This window comes from Pongo abelii, chromosome 5 (assembly GCF_028885655.2).
Source record: "Pongo abelii isolate AG06213 chromosome 5, NHGRI_mPonAbe1-v2.0_pri, whole genome shotgun sequence".
Lineage (NCBI taxonomy): Eukaryota > Metazoa > Chordata > Mammalia > Primates > Hominidae > Pongo > Pongo abelii.
In genome coordinates, this window is record NC_071990.2 from 29522091 (window position 1) to 29545271 (window position 23181).

Genomic DNA, 23181 nt, shown 5'->3' on the forward strand with positions numbered 1-23181 from the left:
AGTGGGCAAAGGATATGAACAGACACTTCTCAAAAGAAGACATTTATGCAGCCAAAAGACACATGAAAAAATGCTCATCATCACTGGCCATCAGAGAAATGCAAATCAAAACCACAATGAGATACCATCTCACACCAGTTAGAATGGCAATCATTAGAAAGTCAGGAAACAACAGGTGCTGGAGAGGATGTGGAGAAATAGGAACACTTTTACACAGTTGGTGGGACTGTAAACTAGTTCAACCATTATGGAAGTCAGTGTGGCGATTCCTCAGGGGTCTAGAACTAGAAATACCATTTGACCCAGCCATCCCATTACTGGGTATATACCGAAAGGACTATAAATCATGCTGCTATAAAGACACATACACACGTGTGTTTATTGCAGCACTATTCACAATAGCAAAGACTTGGAACCAACCCAAATGTCCAACGATAGATTGGATTAAGAAAATGTGGCACATATACACCATGGAATACTATGCAGCCATAAAAAATGATGAGTTCACGTCCTTTGTAGGGACATGGATGAAATTGGAAATCATCATTCTCAGTAAATTATCACAAGAACAAAAAACCAAACACCGCATATTCTCACTCATAGGTGGGAATTGAACAATGAGAACACATGGACACAGGAAGGGGAACCTCACACTCTGGGTACTGTTGTGGGGTGGGGGGAGTTGGGAGGGACAGCATTAGGAGATATACCTAATGCTAAATGACGAGTTAATGGGTGCAGCACAGCAGCATGGCACATGTATACATATGTAACTAACCTGCACATTGTGCACATGTACCCTAAAACTTAAAGTATAATAATAATAAAAAATAATAATAATAATCAACTATACCTATTTGACAAAGCCTCCACAAAAATCCCTGAACTACGGAGCTCAGAGAACTTCCAGGCTGGTGCACACACAGAAATGCTGAGAGGGCGGCATGCCCCAGAAGCTCTGTAACCCTTCCCACACACCTTTTCCGGTACATCTCTTCTATTTCATTGTTCATTTGTATCCTGTGGAATATCCTTTATAATAAACTGGTAAATTGAACTAAAGAGCTTTCATGTATTCTGTGAACTGCTCTAATAAATGATCAAACCCAAGGAGGGGAATGTGGGAACCCCCAATAGGGTTCCCAGTAGGTCAGAAGTTCCAGAAGCTTGGACTTGTGATTGGCACCTAAAGTGGGGAGTAGTCTTATGGGATCCTTTAACCTGTGGGATCTCACTCTATCTCCAGGTGAATAATGTCAGAAGTGAATTGAATTGAATTATAGGACACCAAGTTGGTGTCCACTGAAGAATTTATTGGTCAGTCTGGGAGAAAAACCAACATGTTGGCCGGGCACGGTGGCTCAGCCCTGTAATCTCAGCACTTTGGGAGGCTGAGGCAGGCGGATCACAAGGTCAGGAGATCAAGACCATCCTGGCTAACAAGGTGAAACCCCATCTCTACTAAAAATACAAAAAATTAGCCGGGCGTGGTGGCAGACGCCTGTAGTCCCAGCTACTCGGGAGGCTGAGGCAGGAGAATGGCATAAACCCGGGAGGCAGAGCTTGCAGTGAGCCGAGATCGCGCCACTGCACTCCAACCTGGGCAACAGAGCAAGACTCCCATCTCAAAAAATAATAAAATAAAATAAAATAAAAACCAACATGTTTTGGTGACTAGAAGTGTTGAATGTTGAGAATATAGTAGGAGAAAATGGTCAGTTTGGGGGTTTTCTACAAATACACGGAGCCCTTTCGCATTGTGCAGCATCAGATGGTCTGGATTCAAATCCAATTTGAATCCTGGATCTGCAAACTCATGCCCAGAATATAGTGCCATATTAAGGGCAGCATTTGCTTGTTTCTGACAGGGTGCACATTCAGTAGCTGCAGGAGTTAGATCAGTGTTGGTGAGTGAAAGCCATGCTGTTGAATACATACAGACCTGCATCCTGCCACCATAGTTACTGCCTTCATAAGTCCATTTTTACCAGCACTAGGGTGGCCTGTGGAGAAGGCTGCTTAGTGTGAACTGGCCTATAGTCACTGTTTACTTGGTTGTTTAGAGCCTTTTCTATTGTGGATGCTTTCTAGTGGGCATTAGCATGTAACACAAAGATATTCACAATTTTCCCAATTTCATAAATAAAAAGATTTCCCATTTTCATAAATCCATCCAAGCACCTCTTCCTCAAATTTCATTGTTCTTCATCTTCTAAACCTCCTCCTTCCAAGCACTTGACCAACCAACCAAGCCATTTGCCACTGCCCATGTATTCACAAATATTCTTCCATTAGGCCATTATTCTTTCCACACAAAATAGATAATCAGGTGCACTACTCAAAGCTTTGCCCATTGGGAGGATTTACAATTTCTACTGTCTTCCAGAACTACTCTTGAGTGCGGCTATAATGCAGCAGCAGTCCATTTTCAGCTCACACCAATGTGTTCAGCAGATACATCCATGAACCAAGGTCATCTCATTTTTCCTCCATTAGCCAATTATAAAGTACCCCTCCCCCCATGACAGATTAAAGATGGCTACAAACTATCGGACAATCATCCCATCAGGAGGGCTATCTATTTCCCCTCCCCTTGAATCTGTGCTAGTCTATGTCTGTTTTGACAAAAACAGCGTGGCAGAAGTGACACCATGCCAGCTCTGGGGCCAGCCTGTAAGAGAACTGGCTGTTCCTCCTTGCTATCTTGGAGTCCTGAGTTTCCAAGTAAAAAGTCTACATGGGCAGACCATGTAGAAAGGCCCTGAGATAGCACGAAGACAGAGAAGATGAGCCCAAACTTACAGTGAACCCACCAGGGTGCCAGGCAAGTGAGTGAAGCTGTCTCGGACCCTCTAGAGAAGTCCACCTGCCAGCTGAATACTTCCAAGGGATCCCAGCTGATGCAACATGAAATATAAAGAAACCCAGCCAATTTCCTCCCAAATTCTTGGCCCACAACATGTGAGATACAATAAGGTTTGTGTTCATTTAAGCCATTAAATTTGGGGAGACTTTGTTATGCAGCAATAAATAACTAGAACACTCCCATGAGCCACTGGTATGAGCAAGTTGGGAAGTACCAAGGCCACAGTGTGGAGCACATGGGAATCTGGGCCCCCCACTTCAGCACCTTGCATTTGCCCTCCATTTCCACCCACGACTGATCCAGGATATACTACTTCTCTCTTATAACTGATGATGTTGCAACCACCAGACCTTATCACTTGATTGATTTGACAGGACCCAGCTCATGATGGACAGTTCTAGCCTAATAGCCATTTGATGTCTCATGATCAGGAGCTCTGTCTCTAGTAAGGCCCAAGAGCAGGCTAGGACTTGTTTCCTAATGGGGTTTACTTTCCTGCAGCAGACAGCATAGATTTGATCAAGAACCCCAGGGATCTATGTTGTGATTTTCCTTTCAAGGCTTGCCCAAAATGCCACACTGTATCTTTTCCCACCACTGATACTTTTAGTGCCCCAGAGTGTATTGAGTCACATGGCCAAAGCAGTACTACACGGCTGATATGACAGCTTAGAACAGCAGCGGACCCCAGGTCTGCTCTGGGCTTCAGTAGTCGCTAGTAAACTGTTCCATGTGGTATTCTCATGAGTGTGGAATATGCTTCCTCTAGATCCTAAATAGGACAACCAAGCATTCTCTACCCTGGAGAAGACCAAGATTCACTGCTGGAAGAAGAAACAGCTTATGAGGCTACAGAAACAGGCAGAAAAGAACGTGGAGAAGAAAACTGACAAATACACACAGTTCTCCTCAAGACCTATGGACTCCTGGTCTGAGCCTAATAAAGAGTGTTTATTCCAAAAAACACACAAACAAAAAACACCTCCGTATTATAAATTCTTCTGTATAATAGTGTGTTACTGTGCATCTCTTTCCAATTCTGCATTACTAGTGTGAAGTGTGAAAAGCAATAATGTGTTCTTACTTTAGAGGGATGTCCTGGCACAAAGTCTAAAAACTTCAAAGATGTGGAGGATGCTGAATCTTCAAAGGGTATATTTCCCACTCTCTGGAGTGCGTTTGTCTTACCAGTGCCACCAATATGCTTGCCCTCATGGCTTATTCTGTTTGATTAATAAGATATTGTTGATACAGTGGAACAATGTCATGTTTTGCAGAATGTCCAGAAGGTCCACGTTCAGTGGTGTGCTGCAGCTAGCTCATACTGCCTCATGGAGCCAACTGTTAAATTTTCAGAAATTGTGCAAACCAGTTGTTAAACATGACTATTATTTTAAAATAAGTTATTTTAAGATATAGGTAACAAATCCCTAAGCTCTTCATTTTCTAGGTATTTAACTATCTTACCATATTTTCTATACTCTTCTGGTTATTTATATCTGTTATGTCTATATAATAAAAATACTAAATAACGTTGTCTGTATAATAAAAATATTCTGGATTGGTGATGAGCAACAATCACCATCTTTCGTTTGAGTCTCATGGCCATGAGACCAACCCCATGCACTGCTCTGAGACCTGCCAGCCACTCCTGTTCCTGGGGTGCGGTCCTCCTGGTTCGGAAGTGATTTTCCATTAGGCTATCTTTTAATTTAAACATGAACTCTGCTGTGGCCATCACTGCCTGTGTGCAGTCACAGGTAGAGGGAGAGCCTTCAGGTGGCACCCTCAGCACTTCCCAACCCTTTCCCTCCCTCTAGGCCAGAAGGTAGAGGTCGTGCACTGTGAGAGCATCAACATTTCTGGCAAGTTCTACAGAAACAAGTTGAAGTACCTGGGCTTTCTCCGCAAGCGGATGAACACTAACCCTTCTCGAGGCCCTGCCATTTCTCGGCCCTAGCCGCATCTTCTGGTGGATGGTGCAAGGCCCACTGCCCCACAAGACTCACCAAGGCCAGGCTGCCCTGAACCACCTCAAGGTGTCTGATGGCATTCCACCACCCCATGACAAGAAAAAGCTTTGGTGGTTCCTGCTGCCCTCAAACTTGTGTGTCTGAAGCCTACAAGAAAATTTGTCCGCCTGGACACCGAGCTCATGAAGTTAGCTGGAAGTGCCAGGCAGTGACAGCCACCCTGGAGAAGAGGAAGGAGAAGGCCAAGATCCACTACCAGAAGAAGAAACAGCTTATGAGGCTACAGAAATAGGTGGAAAAGAACATGAAAAAGAAAATTGACAAATACACACAGGTCTCTTCAAGACCCAGTGGACTTCTGGTCTGAGCCTAATAAAGACCGTTTGTTTATTCCTCAAAAACAAAAAACAAAAAACAAAAAACCCTCTGTATTATACATTCTTCTGTGTAATGGTGTGTTACTGTACATTTCTCTACAACTCTGCATTTTCAGTAATATCACATTGACAGTTTTAAATTGGCCATGGTGAGAATATTTACACTGCAGAAATCAGCAAATGATGTAAATCAAGGCTTTTTTGCCTGGACTTGCAGCACATCCATGTCCCATTGGACCCTATTATGACGGGAGAGTTTTAACATGGTACTGAAGCAGAAATGTAAACGTAAATGTACACTTATATCCATACCCTGTAAATTCAAACTGCCTTTGGTCTTCCTTCCTGATAGTATTTGAAAAGAACACATTCAGCCAGGCACAGTGGCTCACGTCTGTAATCCCAGCATTTTGGGAGGCTGAGGCAGGCAGATCATGAGGTCAGGAGTTAAAGACCAGCCTGATCAATATGGTGAAACCCTGTCTCTACTAAAAATACAAAAATTAGCCAGGCGTGCTGGCGTTCGCCTGTAGTCCCAGCTACTCAGGAGGCTGAGGCAGGAGAATCGCTCGAACCTGGGATGGGGAGGTTGCAGTGAGCCAAGATCGTGCCATTGCCCTGCAGCCTGGGCAACAGTGAGATTCCATCTCAAAAAGAAAAGAAAAGAACACATTATTCGCCAGATTAATAGCTATATAACATGGACCTGAAACCATGCTAATCAGGCACAACAGCTGCAATTACAGCTATTTCTTGGTTGAGTTTGTGCTAGTCTGGTCATCTTTCGAGATGCATCTGATTTTTGTAGCGACCAGACTGGTGAATTAAATGTGAAATATGATAGGAACAAACCCCTGCATCCTTTAAAGGTGGCCTCAATCAGCCATTTCCCTTGAATTGTGATATTGTCTTGATTCACTGTCTTTGTGGTAAGAGGTGTAGATTCAGGGCTTCCACTTCAATCTGTAGCTCGTACTCCACAGACTAAATAACTATGTGGGGATTCTGCCAACTGACAAGCATGTGCATTCCAGTTACAGATTTAGAGACTGCAGAAATGACTACTGGGTAGATCCATGGACCTAGTACACGCCATTTATTAGCTGATCTCATAGGCTCCCTTTCTAATGGAAGAGAAGCATAACGATTCAGTAATATGAAGATTGGCTAAATGTTCTAAGTACTCTCCAAACCCAGAGCTTTATAATTCTGTTACTACAGTGTGGTCCATCTCAGAATAACTAAATAGAAAAGGAGGAAGCTGAGAACTTTAAAAACTGAGGTCCTGAATGGATGAATCATAAGCCTGAGAGGACTACCAGGATGCCCGGGACTCACTGGAGGTGGTGGGGAGGAGAGACACTGTCCTTTTTCTTCCTGTTGACAGAAAGAAGCAGTGAGTGACCTCTTTTACCTACCAAAGTGATGACTATTGTTGGCATATTTCCTATAGATATTCCCCTGCCCCCTTGACCATAATTAGTGGCTAATGAATTGTCTGTGGGCTATGGACCCTAGGGTCTCAGCAGAATTAATCAGCTGTTTCCCTCCGTGGGATCCCTCTCTCTACCACCATACCATGTCAACATTTCTACCTCCAATGCCACTAAAACAGAGGCACACCTCTCCCTAGACTGAGGGGGAAAATTGTTGGCAAAGAACTCGATGGCAAAGTTCTGACCTTGGCTTCATCCTCCCTGCAGAAATTTGGTGGGCTTTGGTTGGTGCACACCCTCTACAGTTAGCAGATTTGGGTTCAAACATCAGCTCTGGTTCTTACTAACTATACTGCCTTGGGAAAGTTATTTATATTTCTTTGTTTCAACTTCTTCATATTGGAAGGAAGAGAATAATATGTAGAGTTGTGAAGGACAATCAGCAGCATAGAGTAAATGTTTAATAAACATCTTGGTTGGTGGCAAATGGGGAGAGCCCTAATTTGTAGTGTTTGCCAATTTTCATAGTGTAAATATTCCTGCCATGGCTGTCTCAAGCCACTGACGGTTTAATAACTGTCTCACAAAATTCCTAAAAATTTACTAATCAAGAGATAATCTGAGCCAGCTCCAGCTCATCACACACATGTGTGCTTAGAAAAGTGCCAGATGGTCAGCATTAGCAATCCCTATTGTGACCAGAGATGCAGTTGCCCATTCAAGGATGCCCATTCCTTTTTATTTTTTTGTTTCTTCCTGATGTACAAGTGGAGGCTGGGCACCAATTAAGAGCTCTGTCATGGGGAATTGCTGGTAGCAGAAGAGATTTTTATTTGATTGAAGGTAAGTAGAACCTTTGCTCTTTGGCTGTGAGATATCAGTTTCCACCTATCGTCAACACTGGAGCACCAGATTTGGAGTTAAACGTACTCTAAAATCCTAGTCCTAGCACTTATTGACTAGGTAACCTTCTACAAGTCTCTTGTCCCATCTGTGACTGTTCACTTTTTGGTAAAATTGGGATAATTATATCTCTTTGTAGGGTCACTGTGAGAACCAGATGTTCAGGGAGTTGTTTATCACCATGCTTTGATGGTAGCTACTAACAGCAAGGGTAGCTCATGGTCACTAGACTATCATAAACCCCTTTCAAGGGACCTCCCAAATCCTTCCCCAGCTCCTAACACAATGCTGGCACTTTGGGGCTCAAGAAATGAATAAATGCATAGACCAATGCATGAATATGTCAGAAGGAAAAGGAGTAGGAGAAAAATAATGAGAGTGGAAAAGACAGAGATCAAAGAGGGAAATGGAAACAAAGAGTCACTAAGAAAGGTTGTAATCTAAAGAGATTCAGCAATATAGCAGAGAAAGGAAAGGAATGAAATGCCAAGATAATGACAAAGTTAGAAATGTAGAAAATGAATTAGGATGACACATGACGGATGAATAAGAAACAGTTGGCTATTGTTTAAGGTTACATGCAAAGAATTTTATATTACAAAGAAAACAAAGCAGGGGGCGGCAGCCAATGAGCATGAGGTTTCTTTTGGGGGTAATGAAATATTCTGGAAGTAAATGGTGTTGGTTGCACAACTTGTGAATATACTTTAAACCACTAAATTACACACTTCAAAAGGACGAATTTTATGGTATGTGAAATACATCTCAAAAAATGAAAGTGAAGGCATAATTAAAAATTTAGAGGCCAGACACGGTGGCTCATGCCTGTAATCCCAGCACTTTGAGAGGCCGAGGCGGGCAGGTCACCTGAGGTCAGGAGTCTGAGACCAGCCTGGCCAACATGGTGAAACCCCGTCTCTACTAAAAATACAAAAATTACCTAGGCATGGTCTTGAGTGCCTGTAATCCCCGCTACTTGGGAGGCTGAGGCAGGAGAATAGCTTGAGCCCAAGAGGTGGAGATTGCAGTGAGCAGAGATCATGCCATTGCACTCCAGCCTGGGCTATAAAACGTGACTCTGTCTAAAAAAAAAAAAAAAAAAATAGAATGGTGGTGACATCTTGAGGGGTGACAAATTGAGAAAATTGAGAGAGCAGGGAGGGGCACACAGAAGCTTCTAAGATACTTGAAACATTTGCTCAGTTCCTTAACCTGGTTGTTTAAATACGTAACAATATTTTGAAAATTAAAAATACATTTTAAGCGAGAAAAGAATAATGGGAGAAAGAGGAAGAAGACAGAGACAATGGCAGAGAGTCCTGGCAAAAAGGGAGATGTGATAGAGCTTAATACAAGATGGGGACCCTGTAAGAGGAAGACACTCCTGCCATCCTCTGAGCTCCATGGCACATTTGTGGGGTGGCCCACCGTCTCATCTGCTCCCCTCATGGCCTTCCTAAGGTCCTGTAAGACCCTGAGTCCTTGTCTCTGACCTGCCAGAGTGGCTTCAGTCTCCCACCCCCAGCTCTCAGCTGACCTTCTATGCCCCAATACATCTCTATTTTAAGGAAAAAGTCCAGTCACCTCCTCTAGGAAGCTTTCCCTGATATATCCAACCAAATTGGTCAGTCATCCTACAGAACCTTTACTTTCATTCACCCAGTACATTGGTGTTACTGGCCTTTAAACTTTGGACTCTTTTTTTGGTGGTGTCTGAAAGACTACAGGATTTAGGGAGAGTGACTCTTGGAGTCTTTCGATAATGTTCCTGTGAACTCCTGGTGATTTTAACATGCTTGTGGCCACTCTTGCCTCCTACTTGTAAACTACTCATGGCAAGGATGAAGCATGTGGACCAATTTCCACCCCTCCCTGCAAGTCAGTTGGTTCAGAAACTTAGGTTGCTAAAAAGGCAAGGGCAACAAACCTGGTCTCTCTATAAGTAGGGATATCTTAAAACAAAACAAAATCTCTCTCATAGATAAAATACTGTCTCTGATAAGCTTACCTGCAAATGAAAAAATACAAAATAAATGGAATGTACAGAGTTCTATATAATTCATTCAACCAATAGAGCAATAATTGAGCCTACAGAGACAACTTATCAGAAAATTCATTCAATATACCTTACGAGATCATCCAATAAATAAGAGACAACTCTAGAACAGCATTCAGAACATAGTGGCACTCAATAAATTTCCCCTGAATGAATGAATTAATTAATTAATGCATATTTTAATCAGCCTCCTTTGCCCTCACCCAGGAAGTATCCATCCGCTGTCCAGTACATTCATGGATTCCTCACTCTCACTAGACAATGTTTGACCAGGAAGAACAGGGAACGAGAAGGAGCTGCTGGATGGTGACAAGCCTTGGAAAGGGAGGCTGGGCGAGCAGAGACAGAAGAGAAACACCTACCTGCTGTCACCTCACAAACACCCAGGCTGAGTTTTGATAAGACAGGTTGAATCACACTGGGGTGACAGCCTCATCCCTCCAGGTACAAACAAGAACAGGCCATAGTTAACCAAAGCTCCACACCGGGCTTCCTCCTTCTGGGCTTCTCTGAACACCCAGCACTGGAAAGGACTCTCTTTGTGGTTGTCTTTACTTCCTACCTCCTAACCCTAGTGGGCAACACACTCATCATCCTGCTGTCTGTGCTGGACCCCAGGCTCCACTCTCCAATGTACTTTTTCCTCTCCAACCTCTCCTTCTTGGACCTCTGTTTCACCACGAGTTGTGTCCCCCAGATGCTGGTCAACCTCTGGGGCCCAAAGAAGACCATCAGCTTCCTGGGCTGCTCTGTCCAGCTCTTCATCTTCCTGTCCCTGGGGACCACTGAGTGCATCCTCTTGACAGTGATGGCTTTTGATCGCTACATGGCTGTCTGCCAGCCCCTCCACTACGCCACCATCATCCACCCCCGCCTGTGCTGGCAGCTGGCATCTGTGGCCTGGGTCATTGGGCTAGTGGAGTCAGTGGTCCAGACACCATCCACCCTGAGCCTGCCCTTCTGCCCCCATCGGCAGGTGGATGATTTTGTCTGTGAGGTCCCAGCTCTAATTCGACTCTCCTGTGGGGACACCTCCTACAATGAGATCCAGATGGCTGTTGCCAGTGTCTTCATCTTGGTTGTGCCTCTCAGCCTCATCCTTGTCTCTTACGGAGCCATTACCCGGGCAGTGCTGAGGATTAACTCTGCAAAAGGGCAGAGGAAAGCTTTTGGGACCTGCTCCTCCCATCTCACTGTGGTCACCCTGTTCTACAGCTCAGTCATCGCTGTCTACCTCCAGCCCAAAAATCCCTATGCCCAAGAAAGGGGCAAGTTCTTTGGTCTCTTCTATGCAGTGAGCACTCCTTCACTTAACCCTCTCATATACACCCTGAGGAACAAGGAGGTAACCAGGGCATTCAGGAGATTGCTGGGGAAGGAAATGGGGCTCACACAAAGCTGAGGGAGAGCTGCTTAATGTGCTTTAAAAGAGAGGAGATTCTATGTGCTTTTATCAGAAAGTTTGAGTTCCCTGCCCCTCTGCCTTCCTCACACCCATTACACTGTGGGAATGGATGAAAGCCACATGTCTGTGTGTGTGCATGTATTTGTGCAAGAGACAGCGTCTGAAATGTAGTAAAGGGAGGTATCTTTACGCGAAAAATTATAGGCATCAAGTATAATATTTTATATTTTTTTCTATTTTAAGTCTTCGCCTCCATAGTCATGTTCCTACTTTTATCACTTCCATTTTTAATTCCCCTCCCTTGCCATATCCCCACTATTCCGTCACCTCCAATTCTAATTCCTACCATATCTTCTTTGCTTCTCCCTCATGTTTTTCCCACTTTGCTATACGTCTGTTTTGTATTCTCATTCTATTTTATTTCTCAAATAACAGCAAAAGAGAAGGGGAAGCTGAAGCCCAGATAAGTTCAGAAACTCACCCAGGAACACACAGTGTCCACAGCATCAGAACTAAAATCCAGGCCCCATAATTTTCAGTCAGGCAACTCTCAAATACATACTGCTGCTTTCACACCATAATCACATATCCCAGTATTTCAGACTTGAGCCTTACAAAGGAAACTTAGCTTCTTCAGTTCTATTTCTTCTCTTACAATGCCCACAAATCACAGGTAAAGGAGCAGCCAAAAAGACACAAAAATATCTTCATGTTTAGGCTGGCACATTGTGGACCTTGGTGTCATCTACCGGCCAAATATGGTATTGCATGTGACACCCCAGACTTCTGCTCCAGGGTCATCCGAACTGTACTTTGCTCAAAGACATAGATATTGTTATGATATGTAATTGTTATGTTAACCCAAGTAACACTTAAAGTACAGATGCTCCTTGACTTATGATGATGTTACCTCCCAGAAAACCTATCATATACTGAAAATATTGTAAGTTGAATATGCATTTCATACACCTAACCTACCAAACATCATAGCTTAGCCTAGCCTACCTTAAACATACTCAGAACACTTACATTAGCCTACAGTTCAGCAAAATCCTCAATACAAAGTCTATTTTATAATAAAGTTTTGAATATCTCATGTAATTTACTGAATACTGTACTGAAAGTGAAAAACAGAATGGTTATATTGGTACTCAAAGTACAGTTTCTACTGAATGTATCTCTTTTGCATTATCATAAAGTCAAAAAATGGTCAAAGTCAGGAACCCCCTGCAATTTACACATATTGACCCATTTAATCCTTATACAACACTATGAAGCAGATAATATTATTATCCTTTTTCAGAGGTAAAAACTAAAACACAGAATTTATGTTACCACTTGAAAATGTGCAAGACAGGATTTGAACCCAGGAAAACTGGCTCCAGACTCCATGCTCTTAACCTTGCGTTTTGGTAAAAATAATGCCTCCCGAGCCCAGGTGAAAAGCTTCAACTTCTCAACAAGCTTTGAGGAAATCATTTCAATCTAAAACTATATCTAAATGATCCCCCAGCCGAAGGGGTTTCGCTTCCTTAAAATAAGAGTTTTTCAAATACTTCAAAGCATAAGAAACAATAGAACAATAAAACTTTTGGAAAAAGTTGTGTTACAGTTGATTGTGTGTGTGTTTCTGGCTTATTCACCCACTAGATTTCAGGCTCTCAGAAGGCAAGGACCAGAATTTTGCATAAAATTGGCATCCAGTTTTATAAATGTATAAATGAATGAATAATGAATGAATGAATGAATGAATGAATCTTACTCTCCAAAGAGAATATATAAAAGGTTCTGGGTTTCCAATCCCACATATGCTGTCTCCCAGCTTTTTCCTGGAAAGGGCAGCAATACCAAATTCCCTTTTGAGTACACGCTGATAAAATAAGAAAAAGGAAAATCTTAGTTTTATTTCTAGTTCCAACATAAAATGATTTTGATTCAACATTTATCCTGGCATCAGCACAGAACAGCAACATTAATTCTATTATAATCCTAATCTTTATCCTAGCCATCCTTGTGTTAATCTTATTGTCTCCTTGACCTCATTATTAGAGCATATCCTAATCTTAATGTAGAGCCCCCATTTTATATTTAATAATCCTAATCAGTCAGGTGCAGTGGCTCACGCCTATAATCCCAGCACTTTGGGAGGCCAAGGCAGGCGGATCACGAGGTCAGGAGTTCGAGACCAGCCTGACCAACATGGTGAAACCCTGTCTCTACTAAAAATACAAAAAAAAACTAGCCGGGCGTGGTGGCGTGTGCCTGTAATCCCAGCTACTTAGGAGGCTAAGGCAGGAGAACCTGGGAGGGGGAGGTTGCAGTGAGCCAAGATCTTGCCACTGCACTCCAGCCAGGGTGACACAGTGAGACTCTATCTCAAATAATCATAATCATAATCTCAGCCCTATAGGTAAGGCTAAGCTTAATTCCACTTTTCAAATCACTGTAGTAAGACCTTATTTCATGACCCCCTCTATCCGCTTTCTCTTACTGGAACCTAGAAATGTCTACATTTTTCTCCTGTTTATCAGCTCCCTACAGCCAGAGGCTGTAATGTTTGTGTATAGTAAAATCGTTTCTAGACAGACTCTAGGGGAAATGCAACAGAGAATTAAATAAAGCAGTCTAAAAGAATCTGCTTTGTTGAATAAATGGTTTAACATAGGACTTAGGACTAACATCTCTTATCCCAAATTCATTCAGTTTCCATGTGACAGTCATCTGTTGGATACTCTGTGAGAAAATCCAATATAAAGTTACTCAATCACAACCCCCACAATGTCCAATGAAAATAGGGATGGTCAGGCACATAGTTCCAGCATACATGACAGTTACACAACTGAATTGGAGCAAATAAGAGTCTACAGGAATACAGAATTAAAGAATGAAGGGTGTGAGTGCTTGGAGCAGCAGTGAGCATGGAAGCTTCTGAGAGGTTTGAACCGCAGAAGAGTAAACAAAAGAAGAAGTATTTGCTGACTGTGTAGAAATGAGATGCTGCAAAGACCCCCTCTTTAGGGGCTTGTGGACTCCCAAGCATGGAAATAAAGCAAAATCCTGAGTTTCTTCAAGGAAAATTCCAGGCACCTAGCTGGCTCTGAGAAATAAGTAGCAACTTGAAAAGCAAGAAGGTAATAGCAGCCTAAGACAATAGCCAAGGAAGTTAAGCATTCTGAATAGGTTTGCTTTCCTCATAGAAACTAAAGATAACCTCTTAACATATGTCTCTGAGTTGTCTCTCAGAAACTCGGAACCCCACCAAATGAATCTGCTGGCATAGACCTCAGAGGACAGGAAAATGACTGAACTTTAACCATCATTCTTTGTTCTAAGTTTCTTCCTGAGGAGCTTGGAGAAAGTAACACCTCCTAGGCAGTTAACATTTTTCTACTGGACCCCAAATTTTTAAATAAATGTTCTCTTCCTTAACTAACTGCAAATTTTGGGGTTTTTTTGTTTTTGTTTGAGGCAGGCTTTTGTTCTGTTATCTAGGCCGGAATGCAGTTGCAATCGTAGCTCACTGCAGCTCAACCACCCAGGCTCAAGCAATTCTCCTGCCTCAGCCTCTAATTAAAAAAAAAGTTTGTGTGTGTAGATACAGAGTCTTGTTATGTTTCTCCTTTCTTCTGAGGAGGCAAAAATTGAGGTTGCTGCAGACCTGTACAGATTCGCAGCTGCTAACATATTTTTATGCCATGTCTCAAACTCTTGCCCTTAAGGGATCCTCTCTCCTTGGCCTCCCAAAGCACTGGGATTACAAGCATGACCCACTACACCTGGCCAGAAAAATCTTTGAATCTACCTATAACCTGTCAGCCCCTGATTCAAGATATCCCACCCTTTTAGATCAAAACCAATATGGAGGCCGGGCACGGTGGCTCACGGCCGTAATCCCAGCCCTTTGGGAGGCAATGTGGGCGGATCACGAGGTCAGGAGATCAAGACCATCCTGGCTAACACGGTGAAACCCCGTCTCTACAAAAAATACAAAAAAAAAAAAAAAAAAATTAGCCAGGCGTGGTGGTGGGTGCCTGTAGTCCCAGCTACTCGGGAGGCTGAGGCAGGAGAATGGCATGATCCTGGGAGGCAGAGCTTGCAGTGAGCCAAGATCGCACCACTGCACTCCAGCCAGGGCAACCGAGCAAGACTCCATCTCAAAAAAAAAAAAAAAAAAAAGAATGTAGAACCTCCATGCACTGATTTCCAATGTTCCTGTAGCTTCTGCTTTTCTGAAATTTACCCCTGCCTTTTTTTGTTTCCTGTTTTTTGAGACAGGGTCTTGCCGTGTTGTCCAGGCTGGAGTGCAGTGGCATAATCATGGCTCAGTGCAGCCTCGACCTCCTGGGCTCAAGGGATCCTCTCACCTCAGCCTTCTGAGTGGCTGGGAGTACAGGCATATGCCACCATATTTGGCTAACTTTTTTATTTCTTGTAGAGTTGGGGTCTCACTTTGCTGCCCAGGCTGTTCTTGAACTCCTAGGTTCAAGTGATCTTCCTGCCTCAGCCTCTCAAAGTGCTGGGATTACAGGTGTGAGCCACTGCACACTACCTTACCCCTGCCTTTAAAAACTCATGTTAACAATAGTTAGTCAGACACAAGTAAGGTAGGAAACGGCCTCCTTCCCCACCAGGAATGTCAGGCAACCATCAGGTGATAGGCGGTTGTTAAGCTGTCTCTCTAAAATAATCATTGGTCACAGCCTGTGCCAGGGAAAAACAGTCTCCCAATAAATAGAAAAACCTGAAACTGGTAAGATCTCAGGAGCTGGGCAAGTGGGCTCATGCATGGGCACTAAGAGGAGAAATGGCAGCATTTAACTGGTTTATAACCTTATAGGAACACTCCCTGGTAAGGGAAGAATGTCTCAAGGGAGCATGTGTACTACTCCAGTAAACATACCATGCATGCGGCCCCTCCCAAGCACTAGCAGGCCACTGTACATGCAGACAGCCCAGCCCAAGGGAAGATTCAGGGGAGAAGGGACCCTGGAAGCATGCCAACATATAAAACCCTAAGTCAAGGTCAAAACCATGCACTTGATCTCTCAAGTTGCCTGCTTGGCCCCCTTCCAAGTGGGCTTTACATTATTTTGTTCCTGCTGTAAAGCTTTTTAATAAACTTTTACTCCTGTTCTAAAATTTGCCTCGGTCTCTTACTCTGCCTTATGCCCCTCAGTCAGATTCTTTCTTCTGAGGAGGCAAAAATTGAGGTTGCTGCAGACCTGTACAGATTCGCAGCTGCTAACATATTTTTATGCCATGTAACTCTGATACATTGTGCCGCTAACACCCTTGCCTGCAAGACATCAGGGAGGCCAGGACTTGAGTGTTTAGCTGCCTGGTCCTCCCTGTGTAGTGTCCTGCAATCAATGCCTTTCTTTCTATTGGTGCAATCCTTGGTGTAGGTATCTGGTTTTATTGCACCAGGCAAGCAGACCCCAGTTTGGTTCTATAACAGAAAAGGCTAAAGACAGAAATAAGCATGTTGTGCATTAAGATAGGGAGATGTGGGGGAAGGAGTTACACCGGGGAGCAAAATGATTAAGGAGGAAGGTAGAGATTATTTCGAAAGATACAGAAGCTACTGAATTGAATACAACCAGAAAAAAAAAAAAAAAAAAAAAAGGATCCCTTACAGATGTTTCAAACCTACATGATTTAGGTCTCCTGAGGGAAGGCACTTAACTATTCATTCTAACGTGACATGTGAGTTGGAAGCCTTAAAGGAACATTATTCAAGAACCTCGTCTCTACTAAAAATATGAAGTCTCTAATAAAAATAAAAAAGCCTCTACTAAAAATACAAATAATAATAATAATAGTCAGGGCTGGTGGCAGGTGCCTGTAAACCCCTTGCTTGGGAGGCTGAGGTAGGAGAACCACTTGAACCCAGGAGGTGGAGGCTTCGGTGAACCGAGATCACGCCACTGCATTCCAGCCTGGGAGTTAGAGTGAGACTCCATCTCAAAAATAAAATAAAATAAACCTCAAACGTCTGAAGGGCTCACTGAATCATGAATAGATACTTATGTGTAGGGCCCAGCCCTGTCTTATCCTTCTATCTCCCAGGGAAGGGGAAACCTTCTGGCTCCTCCTATGCAGAATTAATCGCTCACCCTTGAAGGGTACCAGTATATGCCACCTCAAACTATCTTTAGCATATGGATTATTTTGAGCTAACAATTGAAAATCATCAGACGAGGGAATGCTGTAAAACAGGGTACAAGTTTTCCTTTTGTAAATAAATTTATATCTGTAAAGGTACAACTCTTACTAATGGAGAAGACATCAGTTTAAATCTACATAACAAACCTTTTCTATCTGTAAAGGTACGACTCTACTAATGGAGAAGAGAGTTTAAATCCACATAACAAACCTTACTAAACCACTTCGTTCCATATTTTCCTGGTCACTTTCCCATAACTTGCCTGCCCATCTACCACTCACCCAGAAGTCCCAAACTCCTTTTCCTTTACCTAGCCAAGATGGTATACAGTTGCTAAGAACAACACGATTTGAACTCCATGGATTCACTCACACATGATTTTTTCCAGTAAGTATATTGAAAATTTTTGGAGATTTGTGACAATTTGAAAAAACTCACAGACAAACCACATAGCTTAGAAGCACTGGAAAAATTAACAGGCCAGGTGCTGTGGCACATGCCTGTAATCCCAGAACTTTGGGAGGCCAAGATGGATGCACTGCTTGAGCTCAGGAGTTGGAGACCAGCCTGGGTAACATGGGGAAACCCCATCTCTGCAAAAAGAAAAAAAAAAAAAAATTAACTGGGCATGGTGGCACGCACCTATAGTCCCAGTTACTAGGGAGGCTGAGGTGGGAGGATCTCTTGAGCCCAGGTGGTTGAGGCTGCAGTGAGCTGTGATTGCACCACCTCACTCCAGCCTCAATTAAAAAAATAAATAGGGCTGGGCACAGTGGCTCACGCCTGTAATCCCAGCACTTTGGGAGGCCGAGGCAGGTGGATCACGAGGTCAGGAGATCGAGACCATCCTGGCTAACACGGTGAAACCCCGTCTCTACTTAAAAAGTACAAAAAATTAGCCAGGCGTGGTGGCACACACCTGTAATCTCAGCTACTTGGGAGGCTGAGGCAGGAGAATCGCTTAAACCCGGGAGGTGGAGGTTGCAGTGAGCCGAGATGGCGCCACTGCACTCCAGCCTGGGGGACAAAGACTCCATCTCAAATAAATAAATAAGAGAAAAGTGTGTCATGTGTAAACCAAAAATAAAATTCTAAGCCCCCTAACTGACAGGAAGAGAGGTAAGACATGCCAGTGATACCCTCCTTCCTCTGGAGTTTAGGGACAACTGACCAGCATTAACATTAAAATAGAGATCATAAGACTGACAAAAGATTCTCTGTAGCAATAAAATAGTCAACTCCAACCTGACTCTGGTATAGCATCACATCACAGATAGCAGGCCCTGAAGGAAATCAAAGTATTTTACCCCAAAATATATTTATTTGACATTTTGAAATGACTCTGCAAAGCCATTTCTTGTCATGGGGATTTGCATTTTGTAGAGAATCCCCTTCCCCTTCCAGGTCTTTTTCTGATCCAGGAGGGATTTTACTGACATCTTTTAAGGTGCGATAAGAAACATTTACCATCTATTCTTTCTGAGGCCTGGAAGCTTCATCTACATAACAAGAATCTTTGCTTCCACAAACATCTCTCCCAACGCCACCTCCACGCCCCCTTATCTTAACTCAAGCATTTCTTTCTGCTGACTTCAACTCTTTAGGCAGAGCTTAACTTTTTCAACCAATTGGCAATCAGAAAATCTGAATCCCCCTATGACCTGTGAGCTCCCTTGCTTCGAGATGTCCCGCCTTTCTGAGCTGAACCAATGTATACCTTACATGTATTGATTTATGTCTTTGTCAACAACTTCTGGCTCCCTAAAATGTATGAAACCAAGCTGTAACCCAACCACCTTGGGCACATGTTCTCAGGAACTCCTCAGGCTGTGTCACAGGCCATGGTCACTCATAAATGGCTCAGAATAAACCTCTTCAAACATTTTACAAATTTTACTCTTTTCATCAACAAATAAATGTATAAAATATATGTAGATACTACCAAAAAATATACACAAATCTACTATAAAAAACAAAAATTTGGCCAGGCACTTAGGGAGGCTGAGGTGGGCAGATTGCTTGAATCCAGGAGTTCATGACCGATCCGAGCAACATGGTAAAACCCCATCTCCACTAAAAATACAAAAAATTTGTCCGGCATGGTGGCATGTACCTGCAGTCCCAGCTACCCAGGAGGCTGAGGTAGGAGGATCACCTGAGCCTAGGAGGTTGAGGCTGAAGTGAGCCAAGATCACACCACTGCACTCCAGCCTGGGCAACAGAGTGAGACCATGTCTCAAAAAATAAATAAAATTTATCAAAACTTATGCACACACTTACAGACCACACATAAGCCACTCAAAGTCAAGAGAAAGCTTAACAAAAGATGCAGAATTAAATCATAATGACATAAAATTAACTGTAGTGTATACTGTTCTACTGTAATTTGATAGCCACCTCCTCTTACTATTGTGACGAGCTCAATTGTTGCAAGTATCTGCCTAAAATGCCAAGTGACACTAATCATTTCTGCATGAGCAGTTCATCTATCCAGTAAATTGTGTATAGCAGTAAAGAGTGATCCCTCAAGATTCTTGCATATATTTCATCATGTCTAGAGCAAAACTGTGAACCTTAAATAACACCATAGGACCCATATGAAGTGCCAATAGTGATGCTGGAAGTTCTCCCAAGAAGCAAAGTCATGACTCTATAAAAAGTTGAATTGCTTCATATACACCATAGATCAAGGTCTGTTGCTGGGGTTGCTGCCATTTCCGACGATTCATCATGTAAATGATGTAAACTTAAGGTATCAATAAATACAGTATAGTACCCTACATGTATTTTCCTTATGATTTTCTTGATAACATTTCCTTTTCTCTAGCTTACTTTATTGTAAGAATACATATATAAGATGTATAGCATACAAAATATGTGTTGATCAACAGTTTACACTACTAGTAAGGCTTTCAGTCAACAGTAAGCTATTAGTAGCTAAGTCTGGAGAGAGTCAACAGTTATGTGCAGATTTTCGTTTGTGTGTGGGGTCAGCAACCCTAAGCCCCAAGTTGTTCAAGGGGCAACTGTATGAACTCCAAATTCTTTTTTTTTTTTTTTTGAGTCAGAGTCTCGCTCTGTCACCCAGGATGGAGTGCAATGGCACAATCTCTGCTCACTACAACCTCCACCTCCCAGGTTCAAGCAATTCTCCTGCCTCACCCTACCGAGTAGCTGGAATTACAGGTGCCTGCCACCACACCCAGCTAATTTTTGTATTTTTAGTGGAGACAGGGTTTCACCATGTTGCCCAGGCTGGTATCAAACTCTTGACCTCAAGTGATCCCCCAGCTTCAGCCTCCCAAAGTGCTGGCATTACAGGCGTGAGCCACCACGCCCAGCCATGAGCCCAAATTCTAACCACCCCTTTGCATTGTTCACCACTGGGTACTCCCATATGTACATGCATTAAGCAAATGTTAATAAACTTCTATTTGTTTTTCTCTCATTAATCTGTTTTATGCCACTCTAATTTACACAGCTGCAGCTGGAGAACCTAAGACAGGCAGAGGAAAAGGATTTTCTTTCCTACACTCCCTACACACACCTGGGGAATGCACTCTGCAGGCCACATGATGTTGCTTCTGCATCTGTCTCCCTAGCTTTGCTGCATCAGTCCCAGTGTCCAGCCCACACAGGCCTCAGTACGTGTCCCTACCACAGCTGCTGCTGGTGCTGAACTCACCTTCCAGGAGAGTCTCCAGCATGTCCTTCCACACTCCAGGGAGCCATGTAAGTGGATGCCATACTGGTTAAGTATTTTGAGTAGCATCCCATTTGAGGGAAGCTGTCACTTGACATGAACCCACCATAAGGTGGCTAATGAATAGCACCTTTCCGCCTGCCTTCAAGTGACAGCCTCCCTTAACATGAAGCCTACCTTATTTATGGTAAGCTTCATGTCAAGTGATAGCTTCCCTCAAGGGCAAAGTCACAGAATTATCTGCTTCAAAAGCCTGAGTGGATAAACAAAATATTGCCTATCCAGAGTGTCCTAAAACTACCAAGGACTGTGGGAGGAGCCATTGGCAGGACCATCTTCAACACTTCCCATTTTCTGCTGGGGTGAGATCACAGCTGGCCCCAAAGCATCCAGAGGAATCCAGGGCCTGGTAAGAGGCTGTATGACAGCAAATATACAAGGCTAGGGTGCTCAGCTCAGAGGGCGGACAAAGAACGTGGTAAGGTGAAGTGAACACTGGCTTTGCAGCAGGCAGACCAGATGCAGCAGACTGCTTTTACCAAAGAAGCCTGCAACACACATTTGTCCCATTCCACATGTTCTCTTTACAGTGTGACTTACGCTCATCCCACCAACAGGTGAAGTGTTTCCTCTCCTGAACCCAGGCATGGCCTTGTGACTGCTTGGACCAGTGGGATATCTCAGAAGTGATGCTACGGGACTTTCAAGGCTTTGTCAGGAAAAAAAAAAAAAATACAGCTTAAACCTGGCTGGCTCTCTACAACTGCCTCCACTTGCCTTCGGAACTGTCATTAGGTCATGAGGAATAGCAGGCCACATGGAAAGGTCATGTGTAGGGGTCTCAGCTGACAGCCAACACCCCCTTTAGACGCTGAGTGAAGGACCTTTTGGACAACAACAACCCTCAGACTTCAGATCTTCCAGATGCTGTGGAGCAGGGTGAACCTTCCCCACTGTACCCTATCTGAATTTCTAGCCCACAAAAACCATGATAGATAACAAATGATTATTGTTGTCTGAAGCCATTTAGGGTAACAGGTTTTGTGGCAATAGATAATAATATATGCAGTTTGAATGCTGGCTTTGCTCCTTAGTAGTTTTGTGACCCCAGAAAATGAACACACAGTCCCCTTGCTTTTAGATTTGTCCTTCACAACAGAGCTAATGGCTGTGAGATGCCCAACACTCCTGGTTGCTCTCTTAAGTGATCTCGTTTATTTTTCTGCTCACTGGTCATCTTCCCACATCGAGAAGGTACAACCCTTGAAAGCCATCTTACTCACCATTTTGCCTCAGTGCCGAAAAAAGCACCTGTCACAGCAACTCACCATCAACACTTGTTGAAGATCACCTAACTAATGTAGCAGCCAAGTGCGCACAAAGTGCTCTCTACTGGTAGACAACGAACAGGAGGGCAGGGAGGAAACAAGCTAAGTCAGGGAAAAGCAGGGGACATGGAAGCCTGCAGGCAGTCTACATTCTAGGACATTCCAAAGTTACAAAGTGATTTGAACCCTACCCAAAGGCAGGGCTGAAAGGCAAAGCCTGCCTCACAGTGCCCAGGGAGCAAGTCCTCCCAGAACTGCCAAGTGGTGACCTCTCCACCTGGCAACACATCTCCTTTGCGCCCCTTGGGGTACAATTATATATTAATTATATATCATTGTGTGTGTGTGTATATGTATATGTGTGTGTGTGTATATACATATATCTCATTATAATTATACGTAATTAATGTACTAATAATTAGTATTAGTGCTAATCAATAGCACCTTTCACCTTGAAAAGACACTTTCAGAAATGAATACATGAAGTCTCATTGTAGATAAGCATTGACAGATGAACATTTGCAACTGATCTTAATCATCAGGAACATTAACTGTGAACTCAAACAAGTAGTTATCTCAAAATTGTTTTTCTTATTAGTAAGAGGCCTGTATGAAAAATAGTGCTCAGTCATGTTTTAAATTTGGCCAGTAAAAATCTCACAAGTTCTCTTCTAAGTACCTTTTTAATATCCTCAATCTCACTCCTTCCCACCCCTTTGCACTGGGCACTCTGCTAGTCCCACTGTTTGGCTCTCGACTCCCGGACTCCTGCTAGCAGAGTGTCTGGCTCACCTTTGGCCACAGTGGAACTTTTCACCCTTTGTTTCTAATTTACAGCCCACTTAAGTGCAATGCAAGTTTGAGATGATAATTTGGGTCTTTTAGGTTCTACCCAGGGCTGTTCTATAGCTCCTGCTGCTGTTGTTCCCTTTTTTTTTTTTTCTTTCCTTTTTTTTTTTTTTGAGACA

The 23181-nt window shown here is 43.2% G+C and overlaps 2 protein-coding genes, 1 non-coding gene and 1 pseudogene across 3 annotated transcripts in view; 3 read left to right on the plus strand and 1 right to left on the minus strand.

The window, feature by feature from the left end:
- Window positions 1-4423: 4423 nt before the first annotated feature.
- LOC112134037 (small nucleolar RNA Z195/SNORD33/SNORD32 family) lies at window positions 4424-4507 on the plus strand. Its single transcript, XR_002915620.1, has one exon. It is a non-coding gene; the product is annotated as a small nucleolar RNA Z195/SNORD33/SNORD32 family (small nucleolar RNA).
- A 181-nt stretch (window positions 4508-4688) lies between these two features.
- Window positions 4689-5206, plus strand: LOC100462213 (large ribosomal subunit protein uL13-like; annotated as a pseudogene).
- Window positions 5207-9317: 4111 nt separating this feature from the next.
- Window positions 9318-11013, plus strand: LOC100940232 (olfactory receptor 2H2). The gene is made up of 2 exons (XM_024248768.3): window positions 9318-9325; window positions 10056-11013. The coding sequence occupies exons 1-2, from the start codon at window positions 9318-9320 to the stop codon at window positions 11011-11013; spliced, it is 966 nt and encodes a 321-aa protein (XP_024104536.3).
- The window catches only part of GABBR1 (gamma-aminobutyric acid type B receptor subunit 1), a 45447-nt gene continuing 31981 nt past the window's right edge, over window positions 9716-23181 (minus strand). Inside the window, exon 24 of the mRNA XM_054556827.2 lies at window positions 9716-10756. The gene's annotated coding sequence lies outside the window, so the exon portion shown is untranslated. The remainder of the gene's footprint in view (window positions 10757-23181) is intronic.